The sequence below is a fragment of the Leuciscus leuciscus genome, assembly GCF_965113295.1.
Source record: "Leuciscus leuciscus genome assembly, chromosome: 12".
NCBI classification, from domain to species: Eukaryota; Metazoa; Chordata; class Actinopteri; order Cypriniformes; family Leuciscidae; genus Leuciscus; species Leuciscus leuciscus.
The window spans coordinates 11,664,002-11,683,642 of record NC_138736.1 but is presented as its reverse complement, the minus strand read 5'-3'; the positions used below and the strand labels follow the sequence as shown (position 1 = coordinate 11,683,642).

The window sequence follows — 19,641 nt, the reverse complement described above, 5'->3', positions numbered from 1 at the left end:
ATATAGTTCTGACGTTTTTTTTGCGTCATCCCAGTGTCGGGAGCGCGCTTTCGGGCGTTTATTTCAACACAAAATGGAGTTGACGATCACGCGGTCCTCTCGCGCGCACACACTCGAAACGACCTTTTGTGTTCAAGGACGAGCCCATCCCCCACTCCGTTTTCCGGTTGTTGTTTACGGGCTTTCTGTGCAAGGATAATAATTAATTTGTTGGAATTTGGATTTGTACACGAATATAGGCATATTCCTTTATACATTCAAAAACTAGATATTGTAATTTGGACTAAACGTTTATGTAAATTACTGTAACGCTATTATCTTCAAAGTCTGGGTTAAAATGAGAAACATAAAGGATGGAAAAAGAAAAAGAGGGCTTGCAAATAGGGTTAGACCATATTAAAAAAGTTTTGATCAGTCTTTGTTGACAGATGTTTGATTATGCAATGCTTAACTCCTTTCAATAAATATATGATGGACTTATACATATTTATATTTTGAACAATAAAACATAACATACAACATAACGTAGACAATATTATAAAACATTCATTAATTTATATAACCACAAACAACACCAATAAGATGGAGAAACGGATTAACAAGAGGGGTTGTTTTAGTAACGTTAAAGGTTTCACAAAAAGTACATTTTACATCGATTTCTGTAAGATGTATTTGGCAAAGTAAAATGTATGAATTTATTTATCTCTTTAAAACGAGAGTTTCTCACTTTAAAAAAGTGAGAACAACAAAGTTGTGCACTTCCGTCACAGTACACTTTGACCTCTCAACAACTTCCTTGTTTGCTACAATGACAAAATGGCAGCCTCCTTGCAACGCATTGGAATAGTTATCTGCCGCTCATTTCCTGTTATTTTACAACGAAATCTTCAAAGACAGGTTGGTTGAATAAAATAATTTTTATAAATGTTGTTTATGTAATAATATTAAGCCTGTTGTGGTTACAGTTCAGTGAAGGCATGCGAACAGCTCCAAATGACGATACAGACATGAAGGACAATTTACGCGTTTTGTATTGCAGATAATTCGTGATTGGAAAATAACTTCAAGTGCTGCTCCAGTGCTGCGTGTGAATTTTTGTACATCATCATCATCATCATCATCTGATATCACCGATTCAGCTGAGACACTAGTGTCTAGATATGCAGATAGACCATGGGAATACTTAGAAAGTGAAGGTAAATATGATCATTAGATGATTGAAAAACAATAATTGTGGTCAAACGGTGGCTATAATAGCTCTCTATTTAGAATACATTGAACGCTATGGATCAAAGCCTGTGTGGTCCAACTACAGGAGGAACCATAAGGGGGGCGTCCCACCTCAAAAGACAAGAAAGACATGTATTGTAAGTACAAACTTGTTTAGGTTTCATATTCCTATTCAGATTCTTTTCTCAGTCCATAAACTTTGAATTAATGAAAGTGATTTTGAATTACCATATAGAGAGGAGATAAGATATGTGCGAACGCTTGTCCCATCTGTCGTGATCCAAATGTCATTGTCCATTACAAGGTTTGTTTTTCGATTCTTTATTTCATTTGAACTGTTAATACTACACTTTAAAGTTATTTGCTTTAATATACAGTATTTTTCCCCCTGCAGAATGTGAACCTGTTGCAGCAGTTCGTTAGTCCTCAAACTGGAATGGTGTATGATCCCACTCGAACCGGTAACACATTTCTCAATAGGTTCAATTGTCATATTTCTAATATGGTCCTTATCTGATCACCACTTTTCTCTTCATCTTTAATTGTTTCCTCAGGTGTGTGCATGAAACAACAGAAACTACTTAACAAGGCCGTTGATACTGCTAGAGATCATGGTAAATTTACATTTTAAAGGGATAGTTCACCTAAAAAAAAAAAAATGCTGTCATTAATTACTCCCTTTTGTCGTTACAAATCTGTGAGTCTTTCATTCATTTTCAGAACACAAATAAAGATCTTTTTAATGAAATCGGAGAGCTTTCGGTCCCTCCATTGACAGTCTACGCAACTACCACTTTGACGCTTTAATAAAGAGATCGTAAAACTAATCCATATGAATAAAGCGGTTTAAAGTCTACATTTTCTGAAGAGATTCGGTTGCTTTATGATGAACCGATTGAATTTAGGCTTTTATTCTCATATAAACATTGAGCAGTGAACATAAACGAAGCTCAACCGTACTTGCTTGACGCGGAAGCTCAAACGTGCTGCATAACACACGAGAATGAACCTCATTGGTTCTCGCACGTCAAGCGAACATGCTTGAGCTTTCTTTTACCATATCTGTTGATGAATGTTTATGTGAATAAAAGCCTAAATTCAATCTGTTCATCATTTAAAGCAATTGAGTCTCTTCAGAAAATTGATTTAACCGCTCAATTCATATTAATTAGTTTTACAATCTCTTTATGAACTTTTTGAAGCGTCACAGTGCTAGTTGCGTAGCTGCCAATGGAGGGACAGAAAGTTCTCAGATTTCATCAAAAAGATCTTCATTTGTGTTCCGAAGATGAACGAAAGTTTTACGGGTTTGGAACGACATGAGGGTGAGGCTAGAAAAAGAAGCTAGAAGGAGCTGATGCATAAGAGCTTTATGTGATTTAGATAATTTTTTTTTTTTTAAGGTTTACTTCCTGTCCAGTTACCTCATGTGGACTACTCTAAAGAGGACTACTCAAACACCCATGGTGCTGTTGCACCAACCCCTGCTCCATTTTCTCTCAGCTCTGGAGAAATGTGGTACTCATGGTATGGTAGTATAAAAGCAGACGAGCGAGAACTGGCAAGAGTGAAGCGAATCTACAAAGAATACCTGAAACCGAATGTTTGAATCTTGTTGCAATAAGACCTTAGCCAGGGTAGACGGCATACTGAACTTTACATGGGTGAAAACGAGATTGTGAGGGATAGACTTAGTCTTTACAATGGCATGCAACGAATAAAGGTCCAAGATCAAACATCATTTTCAAAACTGTTATATGGAATTTTTTTTGTCTGCTAAACAATTGGCACCCTCACAGACTTGTTTTCATTCTTGTCAAAAACTAAATAGGGTGCTACCTTGACAAAGGTCTACAGAAAGAGTAACTGAATTTAAACGTTTCCATAACAGTACTTAAAATGAGCAACAAGAAAATGTACATTTCCCATCTGTTGTTACATTTTGTCCAACTGAGCATAAATACATTTAACTTGTTTAAATAAAAGCTTGACTTTGTTGCAAAAAATCATTTATTTGCTTTTCCATGAAATTTGGATGTACACTATATATTCAAATCAAGTTAATCAATAGTCATGTGTTAATATCATTCAAGACAGATGAACTACAGGTAGCATCATTGCTTGAACTCACATAAATGTGTATATATATATGGTAAACTCTTTGGGGCTGGTTTAGTATGAGACCATGATGATTTAATGATATAAACCAAAGTGCTCATTCTACAAAGACAGTTTAACACTAAATATATGCATCAGCAGTCAGACACATCAAACTGCACACTTCTAGTCCCCTCTGTTCACATGTGATGGGACATATGTTTTATAGCATTGCATCAGAGATAAACAGCTGGTAATGATATGGCCTGAATGCAAGATTAATACAAGATTAATACAAGAATGTCAGACACCATGACTAAAGAACATGCGCTGTATATAAATTGTATGTAAAAATACTGATTTGGATTCAGTCTTAACCTATAAGGCATGGGGGAAAAACATCCTACACCAACACTTTGACTCTAGGGTTTGTATATATCACCCAACAGAGTTTGCATGCAGGTGCTGAGTTTGAATGATCATTCAATTTAACAAGAAACTTTTTGGTTCTATTAGAATTTGCAACTTAGATGCAACAAAAAAGCCCTTCAGTGATGTAGTCTGACAATCTTGTTATTAATACCAGCCGTTATTCATTTTTAGGTTTGTTGACCAGGGTTTCTCCAAGGGCCTCCAGAACTTCTCTCTTGTAGTCTTCAAAGTCTCCATCAATTTGGTTGATTGACTGGTCCTCCACTACCCACATATGGCACTGGGTCTCTGTGATCAGCCTGGCATCATGGCTCACAATTATCACAGCTAAAAAAAAAAAAATCATTAGATGTTAAAATTTTACCCACTGGTTTCTACCTTTAAAATCACTGTAATACAGGTAAAATCTTGCAGGTACAAGGTATATTAATATCAATGATTCGGTATACATGTACACAAGATTATTAACCCAAAAAAAGGCATATGAGATCAATAATATTAGACTCAGCGTTGTGCTATTTTGGAAACCAATACAGAAGGAAACATACCCCCTTTGTATTCATTGACGGCTTCTGACAATGCATCAATTGACTCAATGTCCAAGTTATTTGTGGGCTCATCCTGTACATTTGCATGGAGAGGTTGAGAAAGAATGTTAAACCACTCATTTAAGGAGAAAAATCTTGAATAAGACATTTAAAACAACATAACTCCTTACCAAGATGAGGACGTCAGGTTGCCGACAAGAAAGTTCAGCAAATACCACTCTTGCTTTCTGACCACCTAAAAAAAGAAAAGAAAAAGAAAAAAATAGTCTACTAAGGACAAATGAGTTTGAAAATCATACATGAATGCATTTCTATAGTGCTTACCAGAGAGTTTGGAGATCTGGATGGTGTGTGCATGGCTCTCTAACCCAAAGCGACCCAGGCACTTCCTGGCGTCCTGGTACTGGAGATTGAAATTCCTCTGGAGATATTCTGTGGGAGACTCCTCCATGTTCAACTGATCAGCATACTGCTGGTTGAAGAACCCCACTTTCTACAGGCACAGACAGAAGAATTAACCAATTACCCAAAAGTCAAGAAAAGGAAATTAATAAGAATGATTTAAAACATTTGGCCTACCAATCGATGATTCTTCCTCATCTCTCCTTTAGTCTAAAATAAAAAAAAGAACTTAAAAAGATTTCTTAAATGGCACTAATTATTTATTTTTACAAATATGAAATATTTCATAAATATAACTGGTACTTACAGGATTTAATTTTCCGGTCAAAAGCAGGAGGAGTGTACTCTTACCAACTCCATTTGGCCCAACAATACATACTGAAAACAGAAAAATTATCTCTTGTGAGCATATTTTCCACCATCATTAACAGGGGTGCACATACAATTTTTGGTCTTGTTCTCAGGGGAGAACCTGGGGTTGTTGCTTGGTCCTCACATTTTCAAATGCATTTTTTCCTTAACCCACCTCACAGGAGGAACAAATTAGAGGGATGCATGGATAATGTCATGTGACATGATTCACATGAACTTTAATTTCAACTGAAAATTAAGAGAAGTGCAACAGAATGTCTGATCTTTAAAACCTTGTAACTTTCAAAATAACATAACTGTTTCAAGCTCTGGAAATTAAATGTGCAAATATCTGCTTTTCTAACTCTGAAAACCAAAGAAATGACAACTTTAAAGCGCTTACTAGAGTTACTATTTTAAAGCAAGCCTATCCAACACCACAGATTGCGCACCTATCCAGGGCCGCGGGAAGTGGGGGTGCTGCAGCACCCCCTGTTTTCACAGAATTGTAAATGCAACGCATATGTTTGTTCATTAAAATGTATTCATTTTTAGCATTTAGTCATTTATTTGTAATAAACACTTTAAGTGGGCTATTTAAAAATGGTTATTTATATGTTAAATTATCTTTTTAAAACATAAGCGCAGAGTGTTATGTAATATTGTGTGTGTCCTAATTATCTATTTTCTAATAGCCTATATTTAGCTACTTCTTATTAAATCCAGACAAATGGTTGATGAAACATCGATTAAAATTAAGATACAATTAATACAAAACGAAATTAAATTTAAAGACAGGCTTTGTGCTTTCAGTTTGAGGTCTCTGTGAAAGTTTTAAAACATTATTTTATTGCCGCTTTAGGCTATGTTCACACTTAGCGTCTTTTTTGACAAGAAAAAGTTGACAACGGCGTTTTTTTAGCAAAAAAAAATGCTGGCAGCGTTCGGTTACAAATAGCAGCCGAGCGCGTCTTTTGTTGCTATAACAACAGCTGCAACAGTAGCCTAGTGCTGTGTGATGCAAAAAATGTCGAGAAAGAGAAAGTTGGCTCTTGCGTTGGCTTTTGAAGTTACCGGGGAGGAGAATGTCGGTTCACAAAGACGTTTGTGGGTGCACGACAGACAGTTGTTCTTGTTGTTATGGAAACGACAGGTCTCGCTACTCGCTTGTCATTGGTCAGCTGTCAAAAAGGCGCTTGACGTAGGGCGTTCTTTTCAGAAAAGTTGAACTTTTTTCAACTTAAAAAGACGCTCTGAGCTGCAGAAAAAGACGCCGGCGGTGGCGTCTAAAAAAGCGCTCAGGACTTTTTTGAAAAAACGGTTTACTCCATAGGGTTATAATGTAGAACAGACGCTGGCAGTTTGAAAAAAGACGCTAAGTGTGAACATAGCCTTAGAGCGCTCACGTCTGTAACGGAGAACTGTCTGTAACTTGTTTTTTTTTGTGTGTTTTTTTGTGAAATAAATTGCTAAAAAAATGCAACTTAGTCCACTGCGACTTAGGCTATCCTCGTGGCGCATTTTTTGACTGATATACGTCTTTTATTCTTTTTGTGCAAATGTCTATTCCCAAATCTTAGGTACGCAAATGAGGGTTGCGGCAATTCATCTGGTACGCATTGTTTAATTGGGTAGCGCATGCGCACCACTAATGTGCACCCCTGATCATTAACCTGCCAGTCAAAATGACATATGCGACTTACTTCTGGACTCCATGTCAATTCCAAAGTCCACACTCTTGAACAGAGGCTTCTGGCCTTCATAACCAAAGTCAACACCTGTAAGTGATTGAGAGGAAACAACAAACTTGTCACCAATTCCCAACAGGTTTAATAAAAACATGATTCTACAGAGTCAAAGTGATAAGAGACAGGAAAAATAGAAATGTACTCACTGTAAAGGCCTAGAATTGGTGGTGAGAGTGGAGGAGGGTTGGGGAAAGTGAATTTGACTGTGTATTCTTTCGGCCTCTTGAGGAGCTCTGGCATCTCACGGCTCTCCTCCTCCTGGCCTTTCTTCTTACCCTTCTGCTGTTTCCTCGTCAAAATGTCTTTCGTCTGTTTCTCCTGAAAATGAAGAACGGAAAATGAGTCGCAGTACTTCAGAAGAAAAACAAAACAAACAAAAAATCAAGGAAAATGTGAAGGACTCACAGCTTGTTTTGTGGACTTTCCTCCAGCCTTCAGGTCTTTGAGCTTTTTCTCCTGTTTCTCGTACTGCTTCAGAAGTTCTTTTTGTTTCTGTACGTACATCTTCTTAAACGTTACTAAGACACATCAAGCAAACAAAAGATACAGTTAGATAACTAAACGTCTTTGAGCAGTTTTAATAAGTGTCGGCAATCAAAAATGAAACTCACGATAGTTGCCCCTATAGTAGTAGAGTTTCTGGTTGTCCAGGTGCATGATATCTGTACAGACGTCATCTAAGAAACTCTGGTCGTGGGACACAATTAGAAGCGTTTTCTTCCAGCTCTGCAAGTAACTAAAAGAGAAAATGTGATGTGAGGTGATTCTTGAGCACCATATAGCAATTATTATGACAAAGTGACCAAAAATTATTGTCACAAGAGAGTTGCTGAGCAGTGGCAACATGAGTGACAGCAACCATGTGTGATGCATTGTGTGTCCAGCGATACAACAATGTTAAGAAAAGTTTAACATTTACTATCAATAGGTGAAAAGACTGTAGTCAAGTGTAGGAAATTTAGAGTGTAGGTTTATTACTGCCTACATGAAAGGATATAATAATAAGTATATAAAATAGGGTTGTCATACATTGCAGATGTTTCAGTAATAAATCGTGATTAATCATGATTTACTAATTAATGTGGCAACAACATTTTAAATATTTTATATTTTCAATGTCTATGGATAAAATAAGTAATAATAGCCAGTATAATTAAAATTAGTTTATCAATAATAAAAAAAATTTAAAGGTTGAATTTGAAATAATAAATGCTGTGTTAACTGCATTAAAAGTCTAGTTCACCCAAAAATGAAAATTGTCATTTTTTACTCAACTGTCAAGACTTTCGTTCAGTAAATGACAAGAGTTTTCCATTTTTTCTGTGAACAAACCCTTTAATTGTGTTAAACAGCAAATATATTAACAATAAAGTAATGTTCATGATAGGATGCAATATTTTTGTTATATTTGTATTATATTTGTTATTTTTAGAAGCAACTGTTTATTTGAAAAAAAGAAAAGAAAAAAAAAACATTTATATTCAGAGCTAGTACATCCTATTTGTTGTTAGCACAAATACATTTGTTAAGGCTTGCGTTTATAATACATGTAGTTCATTATGAATGTCAATATAATTTATGTTTGTTTTATACTTTTTAATTCCTGTTCTGTTCTGAATAACGTTACATTTTTAACATTGTGGAGCAAGGGGAACTAAAATATGTTCATGTTTATAGTGTTTATGTTTGTAAACTTTTTGTTAAATTTACCTGTATTTTTGCATGATTTCTGAATGTAATAATAAAATGTGACTTAGACACTAATCTGTTTCCCCCCCCCTGCTAACAATGCAATGTAGACCTATCGTGACATTGCAACTTATTTTCTGGAAAATATGATAATAAGATCAAACGTGATATAAAGTGATTGACGACCTCCAGTGATCTAATCAGTGTGAACAATTCCCCATCGTAAGTACACATTGATGGCCTAGGACACGAAACAAGCAGTTTGTGTGAGAAAACGAACAGTATTTATATCGTTGTTACCTCTTGTACACAGCCACGTCCAAGTGATCTGAGAGCGCGGGCGGGTATAGATATATACAATAGAAGTCGCCTTGGCTACTGCAGTTCATTGGAACAAAACCGTAGCCAATGCGACATCTAGTGTTGCATCTAATTGTTTTGATACTTAAAGCAGAATAATTACTTGTTAAGCCAGATGACAGCGTTAAGGTCCAGGTGGTTAGTGGGCTCGTCCAGCATCAGCAGAGTGGGCTCCATGAACAGCGCTCTGCACAGAAAAACAATAATATATCATTTCTCATGACAATGAGTGTAGACTTTAATTAACATTTATAAAATAAATTATATTCACACCTAGCCAGGGACACTCTCATCCTCCATCCACCAGAGAACTTCCTGGTGGGTCTGTTCTGCATCTCTGAAGTGAAAGACAGACCAGCCAAGATCCTACGAGCTTTAGCCTCTGCTGCCGCTGCTCCGATCACCCTCAACTCCTCATACACCTGTGAGTGACACACACAGGTATCCTTCACTACTCCATGGATCAGCATATTTACAGGATCTCAGCAGGCTGCTCTCATCTGACCTTATCGAGCCTCTCGGCCACGCTGTCGTCTCCTTTCTCCAGTCGACTCTGTAGCTGCCGTTCATCCTCCAGGAGCTTCAGTCTGCGTGTGTCTGCCTTCAGCACCGCCTGAACTGCAGGAGTGTCGTCCGCTACCACCTCTGAGGAACAACAAAGAAAAAAGTAGTAAGGGATTTCACAATCGGTACCATATCATATCATACCAATAATACACAGCTCAAATAGGAAAGTGGAGATAAACAAAATTGGTAATAGGCAGACAAAGATATGGAGATAGATTAAAGATGTGTATGCAGTACATTTATCTAATTAACAGAATACGACTGTATAGCTGCTGTGCGAGAGCTGATGAGTGAAGCACACTAAGTGAATTGAGCGTGCAGCTGCATAGATGCGCGTGCATACCCAGCACACATCCCTTTCTCGTCGATATCGTAAGTTTGTAGTTCGGTCGGATGTGTCATACAATACATTTTAACAGGCATAATTAAGCATGAAAAAAAAGGGTAAAATCAATGAAAATACAGGTATTGGTACTCGATTATACCAATACAGAGTACCAAAAATGAAGTATCGGTATCTGACTCGTTCAGGTATTGGTTTGACCCTAATTAAACCCATAAAAAAAACAGTTGTGTTACTTGAGATGAAAGAAATGTTAACTGAAATGCTAGTTGCCAAAAGCAACATTTTCATTTAGTTTAACTTGATGTACTAAAATCACTAAATGTGAAATTAAAATGAATAAAAACTAAAACGATATATAAAACTGACAAAACAAACAAAGAAAATTACAAAAATATTAAGTAAAATTAAAATGAACATTTTTATTTAGTTTAACTTTGTCATAAAATAACTGAGTATGAAATTAAAAATAATAAAAACTATAACAATAAAACAATTGACAAAAATGACAAAAGCAAAAAAGAATATATTTTAGTAATCAAGTCAAATTAAAATGAACATTTACATTTAGTTTAACTTGATGTACTAAAATACCGCAATATAAAATTAAAATTAATTAAAATTATAACAATATACAAAACTGACAAAAACAAAAGAAAATTACTTTAATATTAAGTAAAATCATAGGCGTAATTTGCGGGTCCGACATGTCCCCACCACTTTTTGAAACATCTCGCGCCACGGGTGTATCTAATACAAATAAATAAAACATCTCCAGTTAACTAGCAGCAGAGCATTAATTTTGTTCGTGTGTTAAATAATAGGCGTTCTAGCACTGAAATGTGTTGTTTTTTTAAATCAAGCTGCTGAGCTTGTTGCTGCTGCTATCAGTGGTGCGGATACAGTGTTCTTTTGTGGCTCGCGCAGTCTTCACTCAGAGGCGCGCTTCAATCTATCGCTTACATCGTCGCGGAGACTCTGTTCGTTCCAGTGAAATCACAAAACAAAATGCACACAAACATGTCCCTGCTTAATATACAACCACTGATAAACATATTCGTAAAAAAAAAAAAGAACTATAGGCCCTACAAGTGCGGATTAGAACCCAGAACCTCTGACACGCTTGGCAAAAGTTCTACCACAAGACCATTGAAGTATGTATGCAAGTCTCGTGGATCTAGGCATTCATTCACGTGAAAATTCTCGGCACTAACAATATATATTAGCAGATCTAATTAAACAACCAATTAAACCCAGTGTACTATTGAAATTTATTTCTGGACATCGTAATGTTATTTTTTCCGAAAATTTTTATTGTACACGTATATTGTAAATATATCTGATTTAGCATAGCACTGCTGTACTGTACCTTGCTCACAAAGCAGGACATCAATATTGGGAGGAATGCTGAGAGCTCTGTTAGCGATGTGCTTCAGTAGAGTGGTCTTCCCTTTCCTGATTCAAACAGGAGTAAACCAGTTTTACAAGCAACCTAAATCTTAAGTGCAATGAAGTAATGTGTCAAATTAAAACCATCAACCCACCCATTTGGTCCAACCAGACCGTATCTTCTCCCAGCCACAATCAGAAGGTCTGCGTTAACAAACAGCTCCTTACCGTGGGCTGAAATGCTGAATCTTTCTAACTAAAATATAAAATGGACATCATTTAGTACACAGTGCTAAGTGTGATCAACTGGTTTAGAGGAAAGTTTCCCAGTTGTCTAACCTTGATATCTGAGGCGTTTTCCAGCATGGCCTGTCGAGAGGACAGCTCAGCCTGAGAGACGGAGAAGTCTCCCTCTATAGCGTCCTGAACACGCAGACTATCCACCTGACGCTGATACTCCATCTGTACAACACAGGAGGAAGAGTCTACAATCAGTGTTACTATTGTTAACTAAAACTATTAAAAATCATTTTTGTTCATTGAAAGAAAAGCAGAAACAAAATTAATGTTAGATGTCAAGCATAAAAATAAAATAAAAAACTGACAAGTTTAAGTACTAAAACTACAAAAAAAAACTAAAGTATTAAATGTAAATGAAGAATGAAAATATTAAAATAAAAGAAATGTAATATTCAAACATCACAACGATTGAGAGCAATCTGTCCTTCTATAATATAAACAAACATTAATTAGAGTATTCAAAATTTGCATAAGCTACCATTTTCTTTTTCTTCTTCTTCTCTTTTTTACTCAAGTTAGCAAAAGGGTCGTCCGGTTTCTCTTTGGCTTGCTCAGCCGCGAGCCCATCCTCTGCACTCTATGGGACAGGAAATAGGATAAGATGATAGAAATGAAAGTGGATTAATGAACACTTGGATATTTCGAATATTAGGAATACAAAATAAGAGAATATTTTTGTACCATCATTGTGTCATTGTCATCACTCTTTTCTTCCTCCTCTTCATCATCATCACTAGGAGGAGGAGGAGGGCGGGCAGGCTGAGCCGGCTTCCCTTTCTGAAAACACACCAAAACACTCAGAATTTACTCCAGTCTTTGGTGTCAGACGATCTTTCAGAAATCATTCTAATATGTGACCCTGGACAACAAAACCAGTCACATGGGTAACATTTTTTAAATTGAGATTTATACATCATCTGAATAAATAAGCTTTCCATTGATGAATGGTTTGTTAGGATAGGACAATATTTGGCCGAGATACAACTATTAGAATACCTGGAATCTGAGGGTGCAAAAAAAACAAATCGAAACATTGAGAAAATCGCCTTTAAAGTTGTCCATTTATGTTTGCGGTTTTGCTGCATTCACTCACAAAAATAAATGTTTTATATATTTGCGGTAGGAAATTTACAAAATATCTTCATGGAACATGATCTTTACTTAATATTCTAATGATTATTGGCATAAAAGAAAAATCAATAATTTTGACCCATACAATGTATTGTTGGCTATTGCCACAAATATACCCGTGCGACTTGTGACTGGTTTTCTGATCCAGGCAGGGTCACATATTATTATCAGTGTTGAAAACAGTTGTGCTGCTTAATACTTTGTGGAAACCGTGATAAAAATGTAGGACTCTTCACTTGTATAGAAAGTAAGTACAAACGAACATAATTTATTTGAATATAGAAGTATTTTGTAACATTATAAATGCTGGATTAAACCGATCTGCAAGATTTGCTACTTGCAGTCATGGAGAGACGTGATGTCAGAAAACTTGTGCTGCCCTCAGTGAAGCATGCGCGGTGTTTGCGTATTTCATCACAGATAAAGTGGTTTAGATGCACTATCTGTCCAATACACAAGCGTTTCAGAAGTTTTCATGTAGCAAGAGTCATCTCATTTTTTCTTCAAGACTGGTCCAAACTTTTTGAAGTAAGTTACATAAAAAGGTGGACTGGTCTGAATTGGATAAGTAAGACTGATTACCTATTATCTAACTGCTTGTTTGTTTAAACTGTCTTAAGAACTAGCCTTAACATAGTAGTGGCTAATTTTATGCAATTGGCCCCTGTGCATAAAGTCTTGGTGTAAGTGCAATAGACGTGCCACTTGTTCTGTTACCTGTAATGCACTTCTCATTTTATTAATAACTTTATCTTTTTCATGCAGAATTTACTTAATGTAACAATATTTAAAGGCTACATGTAAAGGTACAATATGTAAGATTTTTATAATAAAATATCCAAAAATCACTTGCAGTGTGATATATTTCCTGCAGTTGTGTACAACAAAGATTTTTAATTTCAGAGAAATTCCAATTTTAAATAATGGCTCATCTCTGGTCATTGTCCCCTGCCAATGACATAATATCCTGGTTTCCACTTGTACTGCCATAGTAACCATGGCGACAGACGTGGACAACTGCGTTACGTCTAGCAGCACGCTCACGCTGTTGTTGTTTCGTTCAAACATTATGGACCATGGAAAGAAGAACTAAAACGAGGATCAATATCAGCGTAGCGTTTTCCAAAATGCAGAGAGCTCCACGTCCGCAACTAACTTCGACTTGACAGAGACGCCGCTCTTGCATGTACTTTAATAGACAGGAGAGCAAATGTACATAAAACAAATCAATGTTATATAGCTCAACAACATGATGAAATGTTAGAATATGATCAGTATGTAATTCTAATGTTGATCTAGCTTACTGCTAGTCTCATACAGCCAACAAACTAACACATAGAATAACATTTTAACTTTTAACACACTCAAATGTTTAGTATGATAGTGTAACGTTAGGCCAAGTGAAACAGTGCTGTGTTACCTCACAAGTTTAATTCGTCAAATAAACTGACCTGTGCGAGTAGTAATTCAGCACTTGCATTCGGTAGAATAAAATGTCCTTATTCCTTTATATCCGTGAGACTCGCGTGTGGCGCTGATATCTGTCTCTTATTAGCAATCGCGACCTGCTTCATACCACAGTCATGTTAAAAAACATGAATGTTCTCACTCATCCATAAACATTATTAGATCCATCGCCAAGAAGGCAAGTTCCATAATTCCGCTTATGCGTCATCAACCTATGCCTTTGTTATTGTAAGAGATTAGCGACCCCTACCGGCAATACATTTTTTTACATATTGTAGCTTTAATCATAATTATTAATATAATTAATAAACTAATTTCATTTATTTAATATTTTCATTTTCAAAAGGTAAAATAACTATTTAAATAAAACAGTTACTATAACTTTTTGTTATTCAGGTTATAACAGCTGTGATATAAACGAAATGCTATTGGCCATTTAAAAAAAATGGGAGGAGCTGCTCGATATGTCTCGCCCTATCTTCCTGTTTCAGTGGAAATTACGTCAGCACATTAGTCCCTTTCACGCAGTAAATTACCATAAAATTACCAGAATGACTTTACCAGTAAATAATACACAAATATGCCGTTCACACAAGCAACGGCGTTCTGGCTTTTTACAGTTAAGAGACCATTCACACATCAGCACCAAAATACAGCTAAATTCTGTGATGTCAAACATCTTAAAAGATCTTTAAATGCTGCGCTGTTGTCTTTCTTCACCTGCTTGAGGAGAAGTGCTTTAGTTTCACTATCTGTTCAATTTGAAAACCTTTCTGAGAGACAGGCATAAGGGGATGCTCAAACAGAACTCAAAGTATCCAACTGCAGAGCCACAGCGCTGATGAATGGAAAAGGCGGCTGGGTATCGAGCGCGACATGCTGAAAAAGCTTTGAGTCAAAGATGTTGCATATTTAGTTTTCACATAGAAAAACTATTTTTTTTAAAAAGAAGTGGCGATTACTGTAAAAAGCACGAAATAATCTCATCATCTCCACAAGACCTTTATGATTGTCTTAAAGCAGACTTTTTACGTCAGCACACCTCGTGCATGCTCATACGAGTTATCTTTATTCTTTGTTCACATAAGCATAATACCAGTAATTAACTCTTAATGTTACAACTTCTCATACTGGTAAATTGCCAGAACCGATTTACTGATCACACATGATCTATTAATGGTAAATTACTAATAATTTACCAGTAAAGACTGTATGTGTAAAAGGGGCTACTGAATAAAGAGGCCTTTAAAAATAAACATTTTACTGACCTAAAACTTATAAATTGTAGTATATATGTGTTTTTCTGACCTTGGGCTGCTCCTTCTTGCCTTTCTTCTGAGACTTCTCTTGTTCTTTCACTTCAACTTCATCTTTCTTCTGAGACTTCTCTTGTTCTTTCACTTCAACTTCATCTTTCTTCTGAGACTTCTCTTGTTCTTTCACTTCAACTTTATCTTCCTCCTGTCAACATTAGAACGTCCTTTAGGTTAGACACAATTACGCCTTCACTGGCTTGTCAAAACAACACATTCATCAAAACAAGAGACACCCACCTTAGATGGTTTAGCAGCAGCTTTCTTGCCCTTTTTCCCTCCTTTCTTTTCATTCTCATCTTTTTTCTCCATCCCTTCATCTTGTTCATCCTCTGAGGCCTCCTGTTTTTGAGAGAACTCAATAAACCAAAGATCCTATAGGAAATGTGTGATCAAAGCACTGCGCACCGTGCAATATATTGTTAGTAAAGCAGATTGGAATGTGCAGAAAGCGGTTAGTTTCTGTGATGACTGAAGCACTGCTGTCATGTAGCAATAAAATAAAAAAAAACTGCAAGTTAGAAGAAAGGTAGACGATGTGAATTTTGAAGAAGGAAAACAAGGAATAAGAATATAAAGAAGCTTAAGAAACAATCCCATGTACCCACCTTCATTATCTTAGGTTTAGCCTTATCTTTTTTCTTGCCCTTGGTTACCTTCTCAACTTCCTGAATCACATACATACATACATACATACACAGAAACAGTCCTTATAAATGTAAAAATATTCAATATGCAGCCTAATCTTTCCTTTCGTATCAAACACATACAGTGTGAATAAAATGATGTGCAAAATCAGCCTCACACAAAAGATAAAACCCTGCACCAAGACAGATGAGTGCCAATATCACATGATTTCATTAAGAAACGTAATTTGTAATGACTGAAATAATGAGGGCACTGGAACCAGTCTGGAAAAGGAATGAATGCAAAATGGAATGAATTCCACAGGGAATGTCATGAAGCGAGAGAAAGGACATCAGGGATGGCTGGAGTGGGACTGAAAGATGAATCAACAGAATATTAGAGAGGATGAGTTATGTGGTGGGTGATGCATATGTATTATGGTTAGGTACATCAAATTTGACGATGCTATAAAGATAATATTATGAATAGTGATGGTATAGATAGCCACTGATGATTAAAAATACAATATGTAAATATGAAACTAACAAACATTGATTTCCATGCAATTTCTCTATACAAAAAAAAAAGTATAATAATTTTTTTTTTTATGAAAATAAAATAGTTCTAAATAATATTTATACTGGTAGTTGCATGAAATACTTTGAGAAGTAGAAAAGTGTGATTTTATACTCATATAAAACTATTTTAAACAGTTTTATATAAGTGTATTTGTACTTTTGCTGTATGTTGTCATTTTAAAATTAACTACTGAGGGTAAAACACTAAAATGGTAAACAAAAACAATCCTGATATCTAAAAAAAATATTATTGCATGAATATGAAACTAAATTTTGTGACACTCACACTGATATCAGACTCGATCTACAATGACTGACTCTGAAATAACTCACCTTAGAGCTCTTCTTGTTTTGGGGTTTCTCGTCATCATCATCATCATCATCATCATCATCATCTCCATCTCCACCGTCTTCTTCATCGTCATCATCACTTTTCCCCTGACTCAGAGCAGCAAATATGTTGCCACCCTAATAGTAGAAAAACAAAACAATCTGAGCGATGCGTTCCACCATCTAGATTAGTCCTGCCACTAGTGCAGGGGTTCCCAAATGTTTCCATTCCAGGATCCACCTAGAAAAATATAATCTAATCTATCTCAAGACCCACCAAAAGACTTGGAAAAAAGTGCTTGGAAAAGACATTACAATAAGCGTAATCTTAATCAAAAGTTTATATCATATGACAGAAATCGAGTATTTAATAAAAATAATAAATTTTATTTTATAATACAACTGTAAAATGTCAATACTAACATTTACGTTTTAATCTCTTCATTTGCATATGTTAAGGAGTATGAAATATATCCATAAAAACTTGAAACGCGCTCACTCTGGTCCGAATATGAACTGTAATCTGCTCTGCGAGTGTTGTTAAGCCATCATGCTTGTTCCATGCGTGTACATTGTGAGATGCTTTTTACAGTTTCCTTATGTGTTGGTAGGTAGCCAAATGCACACGAAAGAATGAAAAAAAACACTCTTTATATTCTTCTTATATAATTAAATCGCGGCCAATATCACGATTTCTATTTAATGTTGGTATATCGGGCAGCCCTAGACTAAACTGTTTGTGTGTTTATGTCATTCACTGAAACGCAAATTTAGCTGCAGTCAAGTGACTTTGCCCAACCCACAGTTTGAAAACCCCTGCACTAGTGGATGAATAGAGACGCTGATGTCGTGGATCACATGGCTTAAATTGCACAGTTCTATACATGGTGCAGCAGGAGAAAATTACTCTTTTCTGCATCCCAGGGAAATACCACAAAAAATATCAAAGCAACTTACTTTGTTTCGCTTTCCTCCTTTGACTGGAGCGACAACTGCGAAATAGAAATAAGCCACAATGTTAAACATGTCTTGTGATGCGTGACATACTGGCGCAAACTAAGTTTATGACATTACCCTCTTCCTCATCTTCATCACTGGCTTGGACTGACAGTTTCTTGAGACGCTGCATGACCTCTGAATCATCATCATCGTCGTCGTCTCCTTTCCCTTTTCGTCTGTCTTTCTTTTTCTTCTGAGGCTAACAGTAAATGACAAGGAAATACAAAAACATAACATATTTGAGTATAATTTCATTACATATATTTGTACTTATTAGAATGTATTTTAAAACACTGGCATTAATTAAAATAACACACCTGTTTCCCTTGTGCCTCTTTCACTGGTGGCTGCTCTTTGTCTGGTTTATTATCTGATGCCAGCTCCTCAAAAAACTGTAAGATAAAATTAAATTAAATTAAAACGATATATGCAGAAATATGCATAAACAATTCAGAGGTATAATTATATAATAGGCTATATTGCATTTGGTGCTGCTAGTTGCTCAGATAATATTAAATAACTAAATAAATATAGTAACTGGCAAAAATATTCCTATATATAATGCATAAATAGCTACATTTTGATTTTTATTACATATTTTAATGTATTTGAAGAAACAAAATATTTTAGAATTAAAATTATAACAGACCAAAGTTGTGAAGGGAGACTTACACTCTTTTTCCCCTTCTTATCCTTCTTTCCTTTTTTGATATGTTTGTCTAAACAAAGAAATATCATTATGGGAAGCACTTCTGTCAAAATAAATACAGTCACAAACACACCTGACAGACAAAGCAGGCTGGAATAAACATGCACACCGACAGAAGAATGACAATGTCACAGGAAGAATGTCATGTGTACAGGATAAAAACGTCTGTCTCAAAATTAGTCAGCATTTTGGGCATCATATGAGGTTAAGCACATTTGAACGTTCCCAAAATGCTGTTAAGGACTGCAGCTCACTAGGTTTTGAAACAAAGCCACTACTATATCAGCAGTTAACCCTTGCGCACAGTAGAAACAGTGACAGTGAAACATCAAACTCCGCACCGAAGCTAATGGGCTAAGCAAAAATATACCAGCAATATAATAAAACATAACCCCTTTATCTACATAAAACAAAATAAAAGGAAAATGTATTTAAAAGCATAGCTGTCATCATAGAAACTATTTCAATATAGTTGCATCATATTCATGTCGCTATTATTATTAGGCTGTGGTGTAACAGAAATCCATAATCTTCACCAGTTTGTTGCTGTTGTTGTTGTTGTTCATCATCGCCCTCCCACTCCGCCACTTCTTTTGATTTCTTAGGCATTTTTCTGCTAACGTTAAACCTTTTCCCTCACAAGCAAATAAAATGTAGTGTGTCAAACGTGTCTCAGGGATGGATCACAGCTGACAATGAACACGAGCACACTGTGGCTCACATCACATGCGGCCTATCTGCGCACTGCCACAGACATGCAAACGCCGGGAGTTCGGTTTGCGACAGCGCCACATCCTCATACAGGCCGCCAAAGGTATTGCACCGGCTTGCCTAAAATGATCGATTTCAAAGAAAAAGTTGTTACCGTAGAAATTGTGCTGGTGTGTTAATAGGTCTTTATTCCAGAAAATTACATCATGATTTATTTAAGTGTCCTTCCTTGTTACACGTTACATGTACTACTTACTATGGTAGGGACAGCACATTATGCATAATTACAAGCAACTAATCGTAAACCAAACCCTAACCCT

General features: G+C 36.0%; 2 protein-coding genes across 3 annotated transcripts; one reads left to right on the top strand and one right to left on the bottom strand.

Moving 5' to 3' along the window:
* The first annotated feature begins 665 nt into the window (after window positions 1-665).
* Window positions 666-3,853, top strand: mrps18b (mitochondrial ribosomal protein S18B). The gene is made up of 7 exons (XM_082185513.1): window positions 666-897; window positions 1,040-1,196; window positions 1,270-1,367; window positions 1,466-1,534; window positions 1,625-1,691; window positions 1,785-1,844; window positions 2,634-3,853. Exons 1-7 carry the CDS (start codon window positions 817-819, stop codon window positions 2,837-2,839), a joined length of 738 nt encoding a protein of 245 aa, XP_082041639.1. The 5' UTR covers window positions 666-816; the 3' UTR covers window positions 2,840-3,853.
* abcf1 (ATP-binding cassette, sub-family F (GCN20), member 1) lies at window positions 3,223-19,350 on the bottom strand. Of its 2 annotated transcripts, XM_082185508.1 has the most exons (27): window positions 19,147-19,350; window positions 18,574-18,620; window positions 18,219-18,293; window positions 17,977-18,100; window positions 17,860-17,894; window positions 16,906-17,040; window positions 15,976-16,035; window positions 15,608-15,709; window positions 15,363-15,515; window positions 12,138-12,233; window positions 11,935-12,033; window positions 11,496-11,618; window positions 11,312-11,412; window positions 11,137-11,222; window positions 9,363-9,502; window positions 9,131-9,279; window positions 8,961-9,044; window positions 7,420-7,544; window positions 7,214-7,326; window positions 6,955-7,126; window positions 6,764-6,838; window positions 5,017-5,087; window positions 4,887-4,919; window positions 4,632-4,800; window positions 4,478-4,542; window positions 4,308-4,380; window positions 3,223-4,086 (listed from the first exon to the last, which is right to left on the bottom strand). In XM_082185508.1, the coding sequence occupies exons 1-27, from the start codon at window positions 19,217-19,219 to the stop codon at window positions 3,917-3,919; spliced, it is 2,748 nt and encodes a 915-aa protein (XP_082041634.1). In that variant the 5' UTR covers window positions 19,220-19,350; the 3' UTR covers window positions 3,223-3,916. The 2 variants fall into 2 exon arrangements, with proteins under 2 accessions (XP_082041634.1, XP_082041635.1); XM_082185509.1 differs by lacking the exon at window positions 15,976-16,035.
* Between the last annotated feature and the right edge of the window lie 291 nt (window positions 19,351-19,641).

Coding starts and splice junctions, on each gene's coding strand:
- mrps18b (XM_082185513.1), top strand. CDS start 817: ATGGCAGCCTCCTTGCAACGCATTGGAATAGTTATCTGCCGCTCATTT. Junction 1,197..1,269: donor GGAATACTTAGAAAGTGAAG/GTAAATATGATC, acceptor CTCTCTATTTAG/AATACATTGAACGCTATGGA. Junction 1,692..1,784: donor GTATGATCCCACTCGAACCG/GTAACACATTTC, acceptor TTGTTTCCTCAG/GTGTGTGCATGAAACAACAG.
- abcf1 (XM_082185508.1), bottom strand. CDS start 19,219: ATGCCTAAGAAATCAAAAGAAGTGGCGGAGTGGGAGGGCGATGATGAA. Junction 18,621..19,146: donor ACAACAACAGCAACAAACTG/GTGAAGATTATG, acceptor TTCTTTGTTTAG/ACAAACATATCAAAAAAGGA. Junction 17,895..17,976: donor TGATGAAGATGAGGAAGAGG/GTAATGTCATAA, acceptor TCTATTTCGCAG/TTGTCGCTCCAGTCAAAGGA.